The following is a 20,849-nucleotide window of genomic DNA, read 5'->3' as shown; positions in this document are numbered from 1 at the left end:
TTAATCAAAAGAATATTAAATATAATCAGTTTTTCATCCTTTTTAAGTGTTTAATTTAATTTTAAATGAATTGATATAGGCAACTTTTTATACACAATGTTGACACTGCTGCACAACAAACTGAGAGATTTGGACGAAGTTTCCAAAACTTAACCCCATAATTATTGATTGTTAATTGTAAACACCACCGAAATCTTTTTTTGCAAAAAATGTGTTAAAATTCTCCGTGGTTTTGATTGTTTCAAATTTGAAATCGTGTTGGGATTTTCGCGCTGCGATGACTTGACGTAAGTTCCCCCAAAGTCTGTCAAGTTGGTACTACAAATAACCTTTTTACAGTTTTAAAAATAATCACACCCATTTTGGGGGAGCAGTGTGTGTGCTGATAACCATCTGGGTGTTTCTGGTAGCTTCTGGGGCCCCCAATGTGTAAAATTCCGGTAAATAAGGATTTATAAACAGTAATTTACGACGGTTGGTAACGCAAAGTAGCATGCGCTGGAGTTCGCTTGCATCCCTACTCCGGCACACTTCCCAGTTTTTAGAGTTGGGAACTTGGACAAGGCCCAAAGTATTCCAATGGGAAGGAACACCAATTTGTTTGTGGTGAAACTGTGAAAATTCGCGGTTGTTTCGTTGCATTTGGTGAAAATCTCGTCGTTTTGAAGACCTTTGAAGGCTGCGATTATCGAGTGTTTTGGAACGTGTGGACTTAGAAATTTTGGCACTTCCAGGAAAATTGTGTACACGTAAGTGGAAATTAAGAGTTTTGTTTTTTAGAATACTTTGAAATGTGGTGTTTTTATTTGGTGGTTTTAAGGCAATTTTATGTGGAGATGCAGTAATGTAATAACCTGCAAAGTGTGTTTTTTGGGACGTTTTCCGGCGAATTTTCGACACATAATGAGCAAATGCATTGCAATTAATGTAATGAGCTGTTTGTAAACATGTCCCGTTTAATTAGACGGGTAGAGTCTATTAAATTGATTGAAGGTTGTGTTTGCAAGTTTGTTGTGATATCTAGGGGACAATATTTTCTTTCTCGTCACGAAGTCACGGTTTTTCAAAAAGTACGAAGCCTCCACTGAAAAGTACTAAATTAATATCAGAATACATTTCGATTAGTCCAGGAATCAGAAGGGAAAATTTTATTGGTATTCTTATCTACCCAGATTAAAAATGTGTTCAAATAAAGATAATAACTATTTACTTTGAAGATGGGCGAGTATCTACCCGACTTCCTATGATTCATAAGAAATTTAATTAAGGCGTCTTTTTAGATGTAGCAGAGCATACTTGGAAATTCGAAGCGAAAGGTGAACATCAATTGTGTTACATGAATCATATTTCTGTTTAATTTTACTTAGGAATCCGCTTTGATACCTCTTTCGCATAAATTACTTGCTTCCACGTGGATTTCACCATATTAAAAATTCTGCTATATTTCAACGTCGTTCAATCAACACAACTTGTTTAAATTTCGCACCGCTGGAAAATTGAAAATTTCCAGGAGTCTAATCTCAGCTAGTCGCTATTATTTATTAACACGTGTTCATTGGGAAAATCGGAATAATTCATGGAATTAATTTCGGGGAATCACTGCGGGAAACATTAATGCTGTTGGCGCTAAAGGACGAGACTTGCGTTCAAATTGAGTTTACTCTGAAGACCAAGTTACGCCCCAAACCCTTTAACTTAATTATTTTAGAAAGGCTACTAATGATGTATACTACCTCGTCATTAAATCAATTAGTTTTTCCAACGAAAATGAAGATCTTTCCGGGAAAACTTGACCTCATTAAATTGGAACTGGACACTGTTAAAAAGATTGTTGCCCAGGCATGAACTCCGAGTAAAAGGAGCTATTGATATTCTAAAGTTACGTTTAAGTTAGCTGGATTAATATCATGGATGGTTTGACGGAACAGCTTTGCAGAATTTTGATAAAACATGAGGCAAGTTCAGTACCAAACAAAAGCGATAATTAATACGTTATCAACTGAAAATTTTCACCTCGTCATATTTTCCGTGGAAATTCTCAAGACATGACGCAATCTGAATGATTAACCCATAATTGTGGGCGATTTAGGAAATTTCCATACTTCGTAATTGATAATTATTATGGAATTTATCGAAAGGGACCATTGAAAGAACCTTTTTTTGCTCAAAAATGACTCAATATCCAACACAAAAAACTTGGACTTTTTTTCCATCTGCATAGGTAAAGTCGAGTTTTTTATGGACATACTTGTACATCAAAATCAGTTGCTGATAATAATTTATCAATATTGGCAATTCCAAACTGTTTAGTTCAATATTCCCGATAGTATTTTAATGAAATTTGCATTTTTTGACACGACGAAGGTCATAAATTTTATAATTCATTAGGTAACTACGGAACGATTTTACAGTTTTAGAAAAATCTTTTGATATTAATAAAGCAAACTACGGTTTAGGCATTTCTAGGCTAAGACTCTGGGTGTATAAAAGGCCTATTTTTCCCAGATAATTTTTGCTGACATTTTAAATGCGTTACGACAATAGGTTTGTTTTTCGCCAGTACGCGAGTTGAATACAAACTGTAAAAACTTTGAGGAAACTGTGTCGAACGGAAAAACGGCGCCAGGAATTATTCTGAAAGAGTAGGGAATAAACCGTAAAATATTTCCGTTTCGTGTAAATGTAAATGATGTTATAATATCCATTGTATCAGATTTTTTATATAAAATCAATTCGTGCACAATGGGAGGAAATCTCTGTTTATATTGAATCCCAAAAAAGTTTGTCTTGTAACCAAAGTTTTGCTATTAACACGTTGATAACGCTGTTCCTAAATCGATAGTGTTTCACTAACAGATTGATCTTTGATGTGAGATACGACATTTAAGCTTATTTTTCAGGTTCACAGCACAAATTGTGTAGGAGCTTTGACCGTTTTTTTGTAACGTTTTTTATCTAGTGAATATTCCGGAAATTCTCATGTTATTGTCGAATTTTTGTTTCGTTGGAATTTATGCAATATGCGGAAGAGTAATTTTTTTGCGCCCATCCAGAATTGGATTGCTCGGTTTTACAATGGGCGGATGGGTCGGTTCGAGATTGATAGCAAAGAGGTGAGTTGATGTGTGGTTTGGTTTTTCCGGTTGCTTGGATTATTTTCTATTCACCACAACGATGTAAACGCAATAAAAGGACCCAGATCTTCCGGTTGCAGCTAATTAGCCTTTAAACTCAGTTTTCATGCATTTCAGGCTTCGAGTGAACAGAATGAATGATTACCTTTTTGATTGCTCTTTATACCTAGAAAGTTTCTGCGTTTCTCGAAAGGTCTTTCGTTGCATCAAATTGTCACCAGTTTGCAAATTTGCAATATGAAAGTTTGGAAATTCACCGCGTAGAGAACAATGTTGCACAGTTTTTTGACACATTAATTAACTCCGAATATCTAAACATATTCAAATTGAGGTGAAATTCAGTTCAGTGATGCACATGCAAATTATGCCACTTCACGTGCACATATTTATCATAATGAATAAAATTGCAGGGCCGGTTTGTGTTAATTTTTATTTAATGATAATAAAACAGGAAACTGGAATGAGTAATCGCTTATTCTTTAATATCATGTGCGGTTACGTAGCGACGATTCAAATACCATCGGAAGTTGATAGGAAAAATCACCAATTTTTGTTGTGTTTATTCCTTAACATCAGTGGAAAGTAACTGAACCTAATGACCAAACAAATAAAACGGTTAAGACAATATTATAGATAACAATAATAATCTTGGAAATTATCCGTGAAGATAATTACGACTGTCTCATGAGACTTATTGTTCTACTAATATTGACGTTGTAAGAATTTTTAAAAATAAACTTTATCGTGCAAATAAATATAAATATTATTGATTTTGCGTATTACCTCGAGCCCGGGAGGAGCAATGCGTTGAATTATGTTTTCAATAGTTTTCGAATGGAAGAATCCGGAACTTATTCCGGTAATTGGGAAGAATCCGACTTTTATATGGAATCCTTGAATCATGAACTAAAAGTGTTTCCTTGTTCTCTCACCACTTTCTTCGACTCACCAGTATTGCAAGACGTCATGCGTTATCTAGTTATCTAACAATTGTGGCGAGTGTATAAAAACCGCGTAAATAACGCAGTAAATTTACTGATTTCATATTCATCACCACCCTTGTGGAAGTATATCATAGCAGCGAGATAATAGTAATACGCGACAATAACACGTTTCGCGTTATTTCATGGATAGATGCACGCACTTTGTGCGTTTTATCATAGGGCGTGTGTAATTTTGATGTATTGCGTTTTAAAATGTGGTCACTTTGTTTAATACGGAATTTAATTAAATACAGAGGTGCGTCCTTTTGAATAATTCTTCTATCATTACTTTGGTGGCGTCTGTTTATTTTGGTGGCGTTCTATGAATTAATTAAATGTTTCGAATTAAACGAAATCAATCACTTCCAGACAAATCATGTCATCAATAAACTTGACAAGTGTTAATTTAGACTCATATTTCATGGTAAATATCGTCTGCGATCATTCCAATTTCCCGGCGAGAAATTGCTTTTATGAAGCATTATCGGTTATTATAGGATTGTCAAAATTTACGCTAATTAGATTTTATCACCACCTCTGGACCGACATATGGTGCTATCATTGTAGTTTATCCACAGTTAGTGTAATTACTTCTTTGGTTTCTTTGTTTATTTGTGACTTACACGTCAATTTCCTTGCATACTAAATGATATTTGCGTCAACTACATGAATATACATGATGTTTTATCGTGACTGGAAATTTTGTTAGAATTTAAATGGAGAAAAATATCTCGCACTGTCTCTTAAACAGATTACAGAAGTTCATTGAAGACACTCTTGCAATGTCCCGCGGTTTAAAGCTCGTCTTTAATATAATCAAATTTCGCGACATTATTGTGTTCTTTTATCTTTAACACGGCGCGTTTAGCTCGGCGAAATCAGATTTCATCTAAAATCCGCTTTATAAGCTTCACGAGGGTCGAGTAACATACACGAATGACCTTAAAAGTCTTGGCAAAAAATGCAGTGTCAGTTTAGTTAAGAAAGGAATTAGTGATAAACATGGAAATGGTGATATTGACGAAGGATTTAATGGGTTTTCAAACTAATTTGTATAATCATTGATAACGTTCCTGACGCCGTTGACTAAAAGTGGCGATTTTATTCTAGCTGGACGCCCATCAAACCGGAAATGACGTGGACATTTTTACAATTATCCCCGCGAGTTTTTGATAAGATAACCGTTTTTTTTTGTGTCAGCTTGACTAAACAGTCCCGAGTTCGATATCGGATTTTATTAGAGAGGCGCGTAGTGGAGAATGAGTTCTAAAATTATCTTGAAGTATTCCGTGATGGTAATTTAGACAAGGGGTTGCTTTATGAATATTGACAACTCACTATTAAGATTGGCGGTTTTCTAACGAGGTTTAAAATCCTCCCCCTATACGTGCATATCAAATAATAGCATACTTAATTGGTTTCCTTAAAAGCAAACACGATTTTCTGTCGAGTTGTCAAGAATTTTCATGACTTTATTTTGACAATTCTATAGTTTCCCGTCGTTGAGAAAATAATCACGTTTTGGAGGGAAATTGCAACCCAGCCGACTAATGAATGTTTTTACGGGTAAAACGACCGGAAAGTAATTCCGAACGTTTTCTAAATGATCGAAATTGATTTAGGGTCGATTTTTCTATTCTAAAGAACTGCGCAAATTAGAAGGTAATTAAAATTATTGAAAACAATAGAAAACCCGATAACTTATTTCCATTGTTCTAGACGCCATTAAGTGTCATTTATTTGTTTTTTCTTCAGCATACCATGGTTATGATTAAATGGTTGAGTAAAGAAACTATTCATTGTTGACTAACTGTGTTTTATCGAGTACTCATTAAATTTGCTGATTAATTATTGCTGGTATAAAATATTTGAAATCCAATTGTTGATAATTATTCAATTATGGTTCTCAGGGGCCCGTCATAGCTGTTAATCCAATTATCAATAGAATTCAAACACATTTGCATAATTTCCAATAAGCAAAAATGAAAGACGTTCTTGTGATTGCTTCAAAAACACGCACATGCACAGCTTGATAGTTCATGGATTTCTATATAAAAATATTTGTTCAGCCGCTTATAAAACAGGGCAGCTTTATCAACATCACACAATACACATCTTTATTTAAAAATAAATTGAAAATAATGCGCCACCGTTGAACATCTTATCTACCCAAATTGTTGCTGCAGAGATTTGTAGCAGTAGCGTGTACAATCATAAGCAAATAATCACGCTAAATTTTAAGTAAATATTTACAAGTGGAGGATTGAACTTTACGCCATTTGGTAGCGTGAAAAAATGTTTAATCCTGTAATGTTTTCATTGCTTCATCGCTCTGTATATGAGTTAAAGTAAGATACATGTATCAATTTTTCAGGTAGTTTTAAGCTGTGTGATGTAGTCCGTTTTATGACTTTTGTGTTTTTTGAAAAGAATAATCCGGAATTTGATTGGTTCTGTGGGGAGAATTGATTGGATGGGAAGAGATTTGATAAAGCAAGTGAATTTACTTTTTATCATGAATGCGTGACGGTATAGCAGGTCGCCGTTGTTTGAGATCAATAAAGTGATGAGAAAGGATAAATGAGATCTTAAGATTGTCGTCAGTAAACTTTTAAATTAGATTTGAGCCCCAATCACTAGTGCAAATAACAGATCGATACGAAAAATCGACTAGATTTAGGAAAGCACACCGTCTTTTGATTTCCCTGTGTAAACATTTTGATTGACTTCGTATTTTTAAAGTATCCAATCCCTTCCACTCGAATTATTTTCGAAGTCTTGTTTATTCAAGCCGTGACTATCATCTACGGTTAATTAGCGGAAGTTTCGAGGTTTTAGCAAAACTATAAATGCGGTTTTTGAATAATTCAATTCAGACGCGCAGGAATTCCTCTGATTTTTTTTTATTGAACGGTATTGTAATTTGCGTTCGTCTAAACAGCTTTTTATTGGTTCCGATTTATAAATATAAAGAGCAATCAAAATTGAGTTGCGTCATACATTCACTTACTCTACTTAAAAATTATTTGCAGATCAGACTGGAGGGGCACAACGTGCCCTCACTTTGTCCCACGGACCCTGGCACCACATTGGGTCCTTCTAGCCCAGATATGGACGATGGCAGCAGCAAGAGGCAAGCCACGAGGTAAAAATGTTTTATTGAGTTTTACCCGATTTTAAACTTTTCGCAACGTTTCAGGGTTTTTAAGAAAAGTTCCCCTAATGGAAAGGTAAGTTTGCAGGTCCTAAAATTCTCGTTATCTCACTTCTAAGACTTGGCGGATTCTGTTTTGCGGAAACTTTATTTCCTCGTGCTATTTTTATATATTTTTTATGTTTGGTGCAAATGTTTTAAATGAAACCATGGTGCCATTATCGGTGCGGTTTTGAAGCTTAGAAGCGGGATATCCCGTGGGATATAGTGTGATTGAAAATGTTGTTGCTTTTAGATAACGGTATATTTAGGCAAGCGGGATTTCGTGGACCATATAGACCACGTGGACCCTATAGGTAAGCACTTAGGAGATTAGTTTGTTGCTTAATAGAGCCTACATGGGCCATTTAGGCTTTAATTTGTTTGAGGAGAGCTTATGTGTGTTTGTAGATGGCGTTGTGCTCATCGATCCCGATTATGTAAAAGATAGAAAAGTTTTCGGTCATGTCCTGGCAGCGTTCAGGTATGGCCGTGAAGATTTAGACGTCTTAGGTTTAACATTTCGTAAAGACCTGTATTTAGCAGCAGAGCAAATTTATCCGCCAGAAAGTAAAAATAAACGAGAACCAACTAGGCTACAGGTGGCTATCAAATTCCCTCATTATCGGTATTTCGAGCTTAGTTTTCCAGGAACGACTTATAAAAAAATTGGGACCAAACGCTTATCCTTTTTATTTTGAATTGCCACCACATTGTCCAGCTTCTGTAACTCTACAGCCAGCTCCTGGGGATACAGGGAAACCTTGTGGTGTTGATTATGAGCTTAAAGCGTTTGTCGGTGAATCTCAAGACGACAAACCCCACAAAAGGAACTCAGTTAGGTCAGTTTGCGTAGGTTGTTTTAATTTAAAAGCTTTTATGTAACTTGTTTGTTGTATAGATTGGCGATTCGTAAGATAATGTATGCACCAAGTAAACAGGGAGAACAACCATCCGTTGAAGTTAGTAAAGAGTTTATGATGAGTCCGAATAAATTACATTTAGAAGCTTCGTTAGACAAGGAATTGTACCATCATGGTGAAAATATCGCAGTTAACGTCCATATAGCCAATAATTCTAATCGGACAGTCAAGAAAATTAAAGTTTCAGTTCGACAGTTTGCTGACATTTGCCTTTTTTCTACTGCTCAGTATAAATGTATAGTTGCAGAAACGGAAAGCGAGTAAGTTTGTTGTGTTTATTATTTGGCACTAAATCTTTTAATGCGCACTTGTAAAAATAAAGCGATAAAGGTAATAGTTAGATATAGGTCCATTCTGAATTTTATGAACAAAAACTCATTACGTGATAACTAATTTCGTTATTTATAGCAGACAAGAATGTTTTCGAACGCAGTTTTTATCCAATTACTTGTAAATTAAATAACATGTGACAAAAAAAAAAGTTAAATTATTAAACACATAGCTGATGTCGCTGTTGCACGCTAAATTGCTGTTATATCATTAGATCAACCAGAAGTTATGGAAAATGATCCTTGGATTTTTTCACCGTTGCTATGCGAGTTTTAACTTGCATCCGTGTTAACTGATAACATAAATTGTGGTAATAACATTTTTAACTCGAATGTCTTTGAAATAAAATTTTATAGATTTCACGCGCCACGGAGATAAGATTCTTGGTCAGTTTCTTTGACTTTCTATTTGTTTTTTTTTTGTTTTTTATTTAGGTAAATGGCCCTTGATGTGCATCGGAGTGTTTTAATCTCTCTCTTCTAGGAATATCCTTTCTCGCTCATGAGATCTGTGCTGATTATGTTTGTTTATGTAATAAGATGGATCTATATGTAACGAATACCGTGATGAGTTCGGGTTTAGTTTTGTAGTAATGATTAATAAGATACTGAGGGTATTATAGTGCAGGTTGTCCGATACCGCAAGGGTGTACATTGAATAAGGTGTTCTCAGTAAGGCCGCTTTTGGCCAATAACAAGGACAAAAGAGGCTTGGCTTTAGATGGCCAACTAAAGCATGAGGACACCAATTTGGCTTCGTCCACTATGTGAGTTTATCTGCAGCTCGCCTTCCCTATTTACCACTGACAGTCACCACAAGAAAGTTTGAGATATTGATTGCAGTAAAAGTAGTAAACGGTTCAAATCCCAGCGAACCAATTTTAGGTGTTGGTTTTCTTGCATGCTATATATATACAATAATTTTAAGGGCGATGGGATTGCAGTGTCTGCAGATTTAGAAAATTGTATGCATATTTTAAAATGATTTTTTATGATTTGGTTTGGGTAGTGAAAGCTGTCCCATCGGCCCAGGCTTCACTTTGAGCAAAGTGTTCACTCTAACACCTCTTCTGGCCAATAATAAGGATAAGTGGGGCCTCGCCTTGGACGGACAGTTAAAGCACGAGGATACTAACTTAGCGTCGAGTACTTTGTAAGTTATCAAACAATATTGTTATATTCGCCTCCATCTTTTTGCCAATTATATGTATATTATTTTTTAAATATGCTTAATTTGCCTGAACGGGATATACGTTTCTAGAGAGTTACCTTCAGTTGACACGTTAATACGCACAGCTTTTTAGAAACGTTTTGATACAATTCTGGATATCAATGTTTTGATACTAATGTGCATGATAATTCGAAAAATGCATTTATTTTGTTAGTTTAGAAGCTCAGCACATTATATGGAAATGGCAATTTCAGAGGCAAGTTCATTATTTTATTGTTACCAGACATTTTATTATCATACGATACTCGTGATAATAAGATGTTTTAGCAAAAGTTGATTGCTACATTGTTGATGCATCATACGATATTGGAACACCTTGGTCTTTTCAAATAATTCAACATTTACGTGTATTTAGTTTAACCCCTTCAGTATTAATTTTTCCTCTTGTTAAATTACTCTTGAAAATCTTGTTAATTGGCTATCTTATCCTTATTTCATCGCCAGAAACTTACCAACTATTTTAATACAAACCAAACCACTTAGTTGCATGATTTGTAACTGCATGAGTATTTTCTTCTTTTTTTATTACATAAAGATTGACAATATCTCATTCCAGAGTTGCGGATCCGTCACAAAGAGAAAATTTGGGAATTATTGTTCAATATAAAGTAAAGGTTAAATTATGTTTAGGAGCTTTAGGGGGGTGAGTCACTCCACAACACTTTCGATTAAAAATAACAAACATCACTTTAGGGATTTAGTAGCGGAACTTCCCTTTATTCTTATGCATCCCAAACCCGAGGAAGAAACACCACCACCTGCGCCAGGATCCAGAAGATCCAGTAAAGACGTAGGAGTAGATGTTCCTGTTGATGCCAATTTGATCCAGTTGGATGCGTACGTATTTTCTAAAATTCGGATTCTTTCCAGTATTTTTGGTCGTTTTCTGCGTTTTGGTAATAAAGTTTATTTTGTTAGCGACGAAAATAACTTGCAAGACCACGACGATGACATAATATTTGAAGATTTTGCTCGTCTTCGATTAAAAGGAGGTGAGACAGACGCATGAAAGAAGGTACAGGCTATGGCTATGCAGCCTGCCCGTCCATTCCAACCCATACGTACTGATGTGTATATCAGCTGCGATTAGGTGTGAACCCATGATCCAAGTGTGTGCCCTAGTCATCGGCTGTGCTGCCAGTCACAACCAGAATGCACCCATTTATTCTATTTTAGGACGGGGGTTTTTAATTTTTTCAACGTTATTTCAAAAGTGCACTCTTTTTATTGTAGTTTTATTGCTTTCGTCAAGTCAAATGAAAAAGAATAGAATACTAGTCAAGCGTCGAGTCGAGTGCCACGATTAAAAACCCCTGAAGTAGACATCAACCAGTTTTCTTTTCAACCTTTGTAATATAAAACCATATTCTAGCTTCGTAACAGAAATGAAACTTAGTTTTTCTAATTTTCTATGATCTGTGTTTTGTATATTTATTGAATTATATACCTATTATCAGAAGCACAGAGCTCAAAATTCGTAGGTGTCTGCTACTTTCGTACTTCTCTAAGTTGACCATCTTTTAAGTTAGTGGTGTATGTATAAAATTGCACATTCAACTGGCTGTATTTATTTTCTTTTTCAATAGTCGTCTTGCATTTGATTTCTCTGTCTCTTATAATGGGTGTAAAAGTTTAAATTACTCGCAGAGCATAATAAAAATAACGCTACATATTAATTTTACAATTAACGATAACTTTGTACTGAATTTAATTAGTAAGTATTTTGTATTACTTTTTTAAAGCACTTTTATACTCAAATGGAAGTATTGACTTTGGTTGTAGTCATAATAATATAAAGGCTGATAGAGATATATTTTTTTGTGCAAAATTATTGGAATGGATGAAATCTGCGGTAGTTATGATTACAACCACAGATGTTTTGGGTAATTAGTTAAGTGCTACTGTTACCTAAATGCAGTTCAACACAACATTTTTAGGGTTAATGTTCGTAAAATGTATGTATGTTCCTCTCTTTCTGTATACACAAAGCTTTCCTAAAATTATTTATGTGCTGTCTTTGCTGTGTTTTGTCTGTTGTCTGTAGATTATTGCATTAGCCTTAATCAAAATCTCATTGCATTTCTTTCCATGTCATAAGGAGAAAATATTTATCACTAAGCAAAAAATCATTTTATTTTATTAATAATAATGCTACCAGTATTACGTATTTGTGATAGTTTTTTTTTATGTGGTCAGCACAATTCTGGTACAAATTATTTGACAAAGGAATCATATCAGTTTCTATTTTTGTAACTATTTTCATACACGTTGTGCCTTGTGATAAATCTATTTTCTTCAAATTTATATCATCCTTGAGTTTCCATCGGTGTGGCTGCCTTCGTTCATATCAGTGCTAGTCTACTTTATTTTTTAACCTCCACATTTTCTTTTTTTGTTCATATGGGTATTCTTTCAGTGGAGTTTTATTTTGTAAAAGTATACTAGATATTTATTGCAGTTCTTTTTATTTCATGTAATCATTCTGTAAGATAATTGTGTATACTAAGTAAATACAATAAATTAGGAATAGATTCCGTCTTTTCTTTTCTTCCCTTGAATTTATCCGTTGGTTATTTGATCCTGCGTGTTATGTTACGCCACTGGTCAGGGATTCTTGGTAAAATTTCGGAATTGGTAGTACTGTCGAGTGACAGCTGACGTTGGCTCAAGCCCCATTTGTTTTTTTCTCGAGGGTTGTGAAGTTAGTTGAGGGTGTGTTCCTGTACTTAAATTTTGTTTTTCCTTAGAAATTCTTTATCAATAATTGATAATGCATTTAAATGCTGATATATCGAGTGCCCTGCAATTACTAGAAGATATAAAGCAAACAGTAGATGACTTAAGCGACCCCAAACTGCAAGTGAACACATATCAAGATTTATGTTTATTGATATCTGTGCTAGAAAATCCCGTATTTAGAAGCGTAGTTACTGTCCAGGATTCTTTGAGCGAATTGAACCAGCAATTAGGTCAGCATCCATCCATTTTACCTGTAGACTTTGATATCACAGCTTCTGGAGAATTGGTGTTGAATGTTCCTCCTTCAGGAGAGTTGTATGATCCAGATTATGCAGATGATTACTCAACTGCCAGAGATTTTGATGAACAAAGAGTCCCGTCAGCCCCCATTTCTCCAGGCTCACCTCATGTGCATCCTTTTAACACCACTGACAATAAAATGATACTCCTTAATAGTAAAACTTTAAATGGAAACATTTGCAATCAAGAAACTCTTCGTTTATTGCAAAATAATCAAGGATTTAACTCTAGCGATGACGATGTTATTCATAGATCTCCTTCAATTGGAAGCGACGCGTCTAAAACTGGATCAGACAGTTTATTAAGCAGTGAATGGTCTCAGGTTGAAAGTATTGATTTGATTAATGATGGAACTGGACTAGGATTTGGAATTGTGGGCATGAGGAACATGGGGGTTGTCGTTAAAACTATTTTACCTGGAGGGGTTGCAGATAGGGACGGGAGATTACAGAGCGGCGACCACATCTTACAGGTAAATCTCACAAACTTAAAGGTTCATACATTCCACACGCTAACGTGAATTTTAAAACGACGAGCCTTTCATTATATTGGTAGCACTGTTGGCTAAGGGAGGTACCAACTCAAATTAGATTTCAAAGCCTCCAGAAAATGTTTAGGGATATGGAAAATGTGGCATTTTTGTCATGTTCGATCGAAATTTGAATTACTTTCTGCTTTTTGAATTAAAAATTAACACAAGTTTGGCCAATTTGAGTAGTAAAAAGTCTTTTAAGTTTCGCGATATTCAGTCTGTATTTAATAGTTATTTATGGTACAAAGGGGGTAGTTTAGATACAGTCGACTCTCGATAATTCGAATTCCAACGGACCGGGTTTGTTTTATCGTCTCCATCAGTTACAATTCGTTTTAACCAATATGAAATTTGCAAAAAAGTCTTCGAAAATAACATACCAAAATTTCAAATAAATGTTTTAAATAGTTTTTCAGTTATAGGTATTAGTATAATAAACTATTACAGCTGTTAACTATAATAAAGTTATCTTTAAACGCGTTTTTCTCGAAATTACATTTTTAAATTTTTCTTTTTGAACACGAAGACAAATCCGATCGTCTTGAATTTTTTGTTTTATTTTGCATATCTTGCTCTGTACGATAAACTTCTAGTTTAATAATCTCTTTATTTTTTTTTATTTCAACAATAGTGAAAGCCGCAATCACTGCAGCAGTGGAGTTTTTTTTTTCTAGTGGCTTGGGATACTTAATAACTCGGGCAGAATTAAATATTTTGAAATTTGAAAACATTTCATGCAGTAGTTTTCTTAAACAAAACTTTCAAAAAGCACAGTGTTGTGTCCCTTAAAACAATTTACAGATTCTGTTCGAACTCGAATTATCGAGAGTCGATTGTATTACCTAACGATTCTAATAAATAGTGCCGTATAATGTTTTATCCATTATTACGCAATTTTCACATAATAACAATGATTACTGATCTGAAAAGAAATTTGACAACGTCATTGGAATGGTAGCTATTCAAAAAGCATTTTGGGTTATTTCTCTTATAACCCTCATTGTTAAGGTGTAAACCATTTAACTTTCGTTGTTTGCGTTTATTGGATACGAAATATTCAAATGATCAAGAAAATTTGTTATCAAAGCGTGATGTAACCGTTTGTCGATGAATCCGCATCAATTTTTTACCAATTTAACAATCTTTGAAATTTGAACCAGAGCAGATCAACAAAAAAGAGTACTTACCCGAAGAAATCGATGATATAACAAACTTTTTCTGCCTTATAATGACTGCTAAACAATCGGAAATACTTCAACTGGTGATTAATCGGTGATTTTTATTTCGATTGGTATGGAATTTTGACGAAGGAATGTTCTTTGTGTGTTGTTTGATAAGTCACGTTGGTGTGTGGGAAAAAAAAAATGAAATTTACCTGAATTTTTTGTAGATTGGTGATGTGAATTTGCACGAAATGGGCTCAGAACAAGTGGCGACAGTTTTACGACAATCTGGAACTCATGTGCGGCTAGTTGTAGCAAGACCAGTTGATATTAGTTCTCCAGAATATAAGTATTTAGGATCTTCAGCTCCGCTTGTGCCTACAAGACTTCTAAATGATTCGGTAGAACTGGATCGTTATTTGATTCAACATAAATATCCACCAATCTTTCATAAAGCGATGGATCAAATAACTGATCTCTATCAATTTGATCAGTCTAAGAGTTATACGGGTTTGTCAAGAGTACCAGCTTCTCCTTCTTTACCATTGTTGAATCTTGATATGGCGGTGAAGATGCCGGAAATGGAGAAGTTTGTAGTGGAATTGAAGAAAGATCTGAAAGGTTTGGGAATTACAATCGCCGGATATGTGTGTGAGAAGGAAGAATTGTCGGGGATTTTTGTCAAGAGTGTTAGCAAAGGAAGTGCAGCTGATGTTAGCGGAAGGATCAAAGTGAACGATCGTATAGTTGAAGTGGATGGACAGTCCTTGCAGGGATACACAAATCTTCAAGCTGTTGAGGTTTTGCGGAACTGTGGAAACGTGGTAAAATTGTGCTTGGAAAGATATTTACATGGGCCAAAGTATGAACAACTTCAACAAGCAATAGCAGCTAGTGAAATAAAACCACCAACACCATCAAGTCCAACTGAAGTGCCACGGTAATAGATGAATACGTGGAATTTTTTAAGTGCTAAATCCCCTTAGTTGCTTTTCTCAATCGTTAAACCTTAATCCTTTGTCTAGTCTTTACTAATTACTAACACTACCTAATGTACTAATGAAGGTGTCTGGATGTAGTAAACTGTATTGTTTTTAAAAGTATCATGTATATGAATTTCAGATATCCTAAAGGAGAAGATGGGAATTTTATTCGTAACGATGACAATACCGAAGAACCGGTTGAGGCAAAAAATGACTTATTTTGCGGATATGCAAAAACTGCCCAAGACAAACCAACTCCATTGACAGAAGAAGAAATACGAAAAAAGTGGCAGAAAGTAATGGGCCCTGAAACAGAAATTGTGGTCGCGGAATTAACAAAATTTGGTGAAAAAGGCGGACTAGGCATTAGTCTGGAAGGAACTGTTGATGTTGAGGATGGACAAGAAGTAAGACCACATCATTATATCAGATCGATTTTGCCTGAGGGACCAGTCGGTAAAAACGGAACCCTCAGATCAGGTGACGAACTCTTAGAAGTGAACGGCCACAAATTACTAGGAATGAACCACCATGAAGTTGTTTCTATACTAAAAGAATTACCGATTAACGTATGCATGGTTTGTGGAAGGAGTCCAGTTAACTTATTTGACCAACGCTCTTCTGAAGATTCGGCATTTTCGGAAAGAGCAGCGCTTAACAGAAGTTTACACAATCTACTGCCGGCTTCAGATAGATTAGTTAAAGCTAAATCGGATGGATCTTTAGCCAGTAGCATCGCAGCAGTCAGCTCAGATAGTTCTTTCAATAAAATGAAATCCAGGTCATTAGAACCTCTCACGGGGTTAGCTATGTGGAGTTCAGAACCGCAGATTATAGAGTTAGTAAAAGGAGAGAGGGGTCTTGGATTTTCTATTTTAGATTATCAGGATCCTATTGATCCCAATGATACTGTCATTGTTATTAGAAGCTTAGTTCCAGGCGGGGTAGCTCAGTTAGATGGCAGGTTAATACCTGGTGATCGATTATTGTTTGTTAATGATACAGTATTAGAAAATGCCTCTTTAGACCAAGCTGTGCAAGCTCTTAAAGGAGCACCTAAAGGAATCGTTAGAATCGGCGTAGCTAAACCTTTGCCAATTCCAGACACAGTTGCTCACAGTTCATTAGTAGATGTGGATCAAAATCGATTTGTTACAAATAATTCTAAAGTAAATCAAGAATAACATAAGTGATACGAGCGAATTATGTTGTCTAGTCCTCGTCTAAACTCACTTTTTAAACGAGGACCTGGCGATATCATTATTTCTAAATTTTTATAACAAAATTATATAGGGAGTCAGGTTTGTCATTCCTGCTTGATCTTTATGTGATATTAAGTTGCTTTTAGTTACTCTAATCAAAATATGTTATATTTATTATCACATACTCTATTTTATTACTAACTAGGCCAACGTGATATTCAGATATTTTTCATAGTTAAGTTCATTTGTATTGTAATTTTACATTTATTAGACAATATAAATAAACATTCTGTTGAAACAAAATACTTCAAATTATTTCCGACCCCTTTTAAACATTCCCAACGAGTCGACTATGTGTATTCAATCAATACTTGACATTGAGTCACGTGACTACGCAGCTAACTTCACTTGTGAAAGTGTACTTTGAACATTGGATTAATAAGATTAAATTTCGGGGAAACTGGACAATTTTAATTAAAAGCGACTGAAACAAAGATGTTGTCCACTAGTTCCCGGCAGTTTACCTCTCAGGTTTGTGTTTTTGGTAAAAATTCTGATTTTAATTAAATTTTCTAGTTTGCTAACCACCTTAAAAGGCTTCAAAGTACTTTGGTCATCGCTGAACACGACAACAAAGGTCTGCTTCCAATAACCCAAAATGCCTTAACAGCTGCAAAGAAACTAGGAGGAGAAATTTCTGTTTTGGTAGCTGGGACTAAATGTGGCCCAGCTGCTGAAGCCCTTGCTAAAGCCAATGGTTTATCTAAGGTTCTAGTCGCTGAAAGCGACGCTTTTAATGGTTTTACTGCTGAAAGTTTAACACCTTTGGTATTATCGACGCAAAAACAGTTTAATTATACACATATTGTTGCTGGAGCTTCTGCTTTTGGAAAAGCTCTTCTTCCACGTGTTGCTGCAAAACTCGACGTCTCACCAATCTCAGACGTCATTGGAATTAAAGCTCCTGATACCTTCATTAGAAGTATATACGCGGGTATGTTCTTTAACCATTCAGAAACTTTAATAGAGCTAATTTCATAGGTAATGCAATCCAGACCCTTAAAGCCAACGATAAGATCAAAATCCTCACAGTCAGAGGCACCAGCTTTGAGCCTGATACCTTAGAAGGTGGCTCCGCCAAATCTGAGACAGTCTCAGCAGATGGATGCGCCACTGACTTAACAGTTTTCGTCAGCCAACAATTGAGCAAATCAGACAGACCAGAATTGACTAGTGCTAAAGCTGTAGTCAGTGGAGGCAGAGGACTCAAGTCTGGAGATAATTTCAAACTTCTTTACGATCTAGCTGACAAATTGAACGCGGCTGTTGGGGCCTCCCGAGCTGCTGTTGACGCTGGATTCGTCGCTAATGACCTCCAGGTTGGACAGACAGGGAAGATTGTGGCACCTGTAAGTTTTTTTGTGTTGCAACTTTGAAAATTTTGAGGTTTTTCTGTAGGATTTGTACATCGCTGTTGGAATTTCCGGCGCGATTCAACATTTGGCTGGGATGAAAGACAGCAAGACTATTGTTGCTATTAATAAAGATCCAGAAGCCCCCATTTTCCAAGTGGCTGATTATGGACTCGTTGCGGATCTTTTCAAGGCGGTGCCAGAGCTCACTGGCAAGTTGTAAGAACACGTTTTTATGTTGCTCGGAATTTTATATAACTATTTTTGAGATACAAGATTGTTGATAGTTTTGCATTTTTTGTTCTATACCAATCAAACCCAAGTTTTGCTTAGAAATGTTTATTTAAAAAAGAGTTAACAAGTGTAAAGTGTATAAAATTGGACGGTTTGTTACTTCGAATTTAGTATCACAATTAATCGTACGTCAGTGATTTGAGTTACTTCCCTACTAATAAGTTACTAATACAAAAATATGGTTCTGAGGTAAAATTCCTAGAAAATCTTAACTCCAAGTGTCGATAAAACATAAGATCATGTGGCTGAGATGCTCTGGTGTTTCCAACATCGACATGTGTCCAGCGTTTGGAATCAGTTCGAGAAATGCTCGTGGAATTGTCTAGAAAAAAATCATTACCCCCCTGTCTAAAAAACAAACTTTCTTACCCTTTCCATCTCACATTGTTGAACAAGCGTAATTTGTTTATCTTGTAAACCATGAACCAACAAAGTCGGTACCAAAATCCGTCTGTGAAAAGCTGCATCCCCTTCAGGCCAATTCTGCCCCATTGACAGATAAGTTACAATTTGCGGGGGGATAGCAGATTCGGCATCACAAATTTTGAAGTGTTTCCCACGGGACGAAAATAAAAAGCTCCTGAAATCAACGGATATTTTAGCAATCGCTTGGTGCTTTTACGTTTTTTTATATTACCTTTTTAAACCACAAAACAGAAGTGGTTTAAACAAAGTGTGAATGCAACCAAACGGCGAGATTTCATTATTCGTCACTGGTGCAGCTAACGGAGTGGGGCCACCACCACTTATCAAGATAAGTTGGCTTATTTGAGGCGCTCTATGTCTGTATAGAGCCGTGGCCAAACTGCACCTAGAATCGTGCGTTAATGGACCTTATTAACACACACATTACTTACCCATAGGAGTGTCCTATTATAATACATTTTCTTTTGTCGTCTGAGGCGGTGTAATGGTCAAAGATCGTGATAATATGGATTAGTAAATTGTGAAATGTATACAAATTGGCTTTATTGGGGGCTGAGCTGTAGCCATGTCCCAACATATCAGGGGCAATGATTTCATAGCCTTTGTTAACAAGGCTGTTAATGACAAACCACCATACATCTGCAGAGTTGCCGATTCCGTGGAGGAGGATAATGAGGGGTTTCTGCAATAAAAATCGATTTTAATACCAGAACGACCATGACTATTGTTTTATACAGGGTGTTAAGTAATTGTAGTGAGAGGTGATTAAGACAACCGTAAAAATTCATTACTCAGTTTTAACGAATTTAATTACCAATATGACTTCAGTTGTTCTGTGGGTGTTGAGGAAACTAGTTTGTAAAGTGTGTGTTTTAAGTGACAGGAAGTATAAAAATCTCAGTTCTCAGTTACCTTTTGGGAATGTTTTTTGTGCAAACAATGAGCTTTTCCTCCCCCACTGTTGTTCTGTTTTGCGACACCCCCAAGTGTTTTTTTCCTTATAACAACATCCTCATCCTCTGCTTTTTGGAACCCCAAATTAACAACCCCTTTCTCATGATTCCTCAAAATATAATATTCTTGAAATGCTTCAAATATAGTCTCCTGAATGATCCTCTCAACAAAAGTCTCAACATTGACGATTCTTTTAGGGATGACATCAAAACTGGAGGTACTAAAACCCCAACTTAAACCCAAAATCCCAATTTTTGTAACTCACCTTTCTCTGTTCTCTTCAACTTTTGGTTGGTTTGAGAACACTGAGAGTCTGAAAGATTTGCGAAAAGAGCAGTTACAGTTCCCAATTTTCAGAGGTTTGTTCCATTTAGTGAACCAGTATTCTTCCGAGAGTGAATTTCTTTTAGATCCTTGTTCCAAGCTGTATCTTGCACTGACGACTTTGTGGACATTTTCGAGCCCCACGTGTATAATTCTGATGCGAGTTTTTGACTCAATTATGAAAAACTCACTGTTTTCAGGTGCAACAGGGTCAAGGGGGTACACTGGATGTTTAAAATTTAAAGTTGAGAGGAACTGTTGCCACGAATTAAACACTTTGGGGAGACATCCACTCGAATTTGAAATGAACTGTTCTTCAGTCATTTTGCCTTATGTTACACCCATCTTCAGTGTTAAAAACCAGCCCACATTCATTTAGATAGGTCAATTACAAGTGAACTTTCTACATTTCCTTGTATACTTGAAGCTGTATTTGGTGGAACGAACGCGCAAATTAGGCTAAAAGTATTTTAATGTTTGAGTCACTCATGTGTTAAATTAAATAAATAAAGGAGCGCCGAGTTTTACGGTTCTTATCAAAAAGGTGATTATTTTCGAAAAACGTTTCAGATTTCTGTTAATATTTGCCACATTTCATTTATCACAGTCTTAGGAATTATCATTTAAACGTGTAAATATTGTTGGAAACCAATAAACAAAACATTTCTGACAAGTGGAATGACAGTTGACAGGTAACGGGGCTTTTTGAAAATGGAGTTGGTGGCCC

The 20,849-nt window shown here is 35.7% G+C and overlaps 4 protein-coding genes across 8 annotated transcripts; 3 read left to right on the top strand and 1 right to left on the bottom strand.

Annotated features, from left to right (window-relative positions):
* The first annotated feature begins 656 nt into the window (after positions 1-656).
* On the top strand, positions 657-10,802 carry krz (beta-arrestin protein kurtz). Of its 4 annotated transcripts, none has more exons than XM_088048038.1 (12): positions 657-749; positions 7,150-7,262; positions 7,317-7,347; positions 7,567-7,627; positions 7,722-7,912; positions 7,962-8,152; positions 8,212-8,493; positions 9,186-9,329; positions 9,572-9,715; positions 10,350-10,436; positions 10,487-10,630; positions 10,712-10,802. In XM_088048038.1, the coding sequence occupies exons 2-12, from the start codon at positions 7,228-7,230 to the stop codon at positions 10,800-10,802; spliced, it is 1,401 nt and encodes a 466-aa protein (XP_087904164.1). In that variant the 5' UTR covers positions 657-749; positions 7,150-7,227. The 4 variants fall into 4 exon arrangements, with proteins under 4 accessions (XP_087904164.1, XP_087904160.1, XP_087904163.1 ...); XM_088048034.1 differs by lacking the exon at positions 657-749 and adding an exon at positions 2,960-3,113; XM_088048037.1 differs by lacking the exons at positions 657-749; positions 9,572-9,715 and adding an exon at positions 2,961-3,113.
* Positions 10,803-12,410: 1,608 nt separating this feature from the next.
* Positions 12,411-17,009, top strand: LOC148166927 (patj homolog). 2 transcript variants are annotated; one of them, XM_088048033.1, is made up of 4 exons: positions 12,411-12,486; positions 12,541-13,304; positions 14,755-15,467; positions 15,650-17,009. In XM_088048033.1, exons 2-4 carry the CDS (start codon positions 12,564-12,566, stop codon positions 16,692-16,694), a joined length of 2,499 nt encoding a protein of 832 aa, XP_087904159.1. In that variant the 5' UTR covers positions 12,411-12,486; positions 12,541-12,563; the 3' UTR covers positions 16,695-17,009. The 2 variants fall into 2 exon arrangements, with proteins under 2 accessions (XP_087904159.1, XP_087904158.1); XM_088048032.1 differs by having other exon boundaries at positions 12,441-13,304.
* Positions 17,010-17,072: 63 nt separating this feature from the next.
* Positions 17,073-18,410, top strand: wal (electron transfer flavoprotein subunit alpha wal). Its single transcript, XM_088047220.1, has 4 exons — positions 17,073-17,243; positions 17,289-17,706; positions 17,754-18,121; positions 18,171-18,410. The coding sequence occupies exons 1-4, from the start codon at positions 17,208-17,210 to the stop codon at positions 18,345-18,347; spliced, it is 999 nt and encodes a 332-aa protein (XP_087903346.1). The 5' UTR covers positions 17,073-17,207; the 3' UTR covers positions 18,348-18,410.
* A 37-nt stretch (positions 18,411-18,447) lies between these two features.
* Positions 18,448-20,829, bottom strand: LOC148166925 (protein ABHD8-like). Its single transcript, XM_088047218.1, has 6 exons — positions 20,064-20,829; positions 19,757-20,018; positions 19,276-19,526; positions 19,056-19,229; positions 18,788-18,998; positions 18,448-18,740 (listed from the first exon to the last, which is right to left on the bottom strand). Exons 1-6 carry the CDS (start codon positions 20,444-20,446, stop codon positions 18,627-18,629), a joined length of 1,395 nt encoding a protein of 464 aa, XP_087903344.1. The 5' UTR covers positions 20,447-20,829; the 3' UTR covers positions 18,448-18,626.
* Positions 20,830-20,849: the final 20 nt, after the last annotated feature.

The sequence above is a fragment of the Gnatocerus cornutus genome, chromosome 10 (assembly GCF_029298725.1).
Source record: "Gnatocerus cornutus isolate USDA-ARS CGAHR chromosome 10, icGnaCorn1.1, whole genome shotgun sequence".
Taxonomy (NCBI): domain Eukaryota; kingdom Metazoa; phylum Arthropoda; class Insecta; order Coleoptera; family Tenebrionidae; genus Gnatocerus; species Gnatocerus cornutus.
Note: the sequence above shows the minus strand (reverse complement) of the source record. Positions and strands in the feature narration are given on the sequence as shown.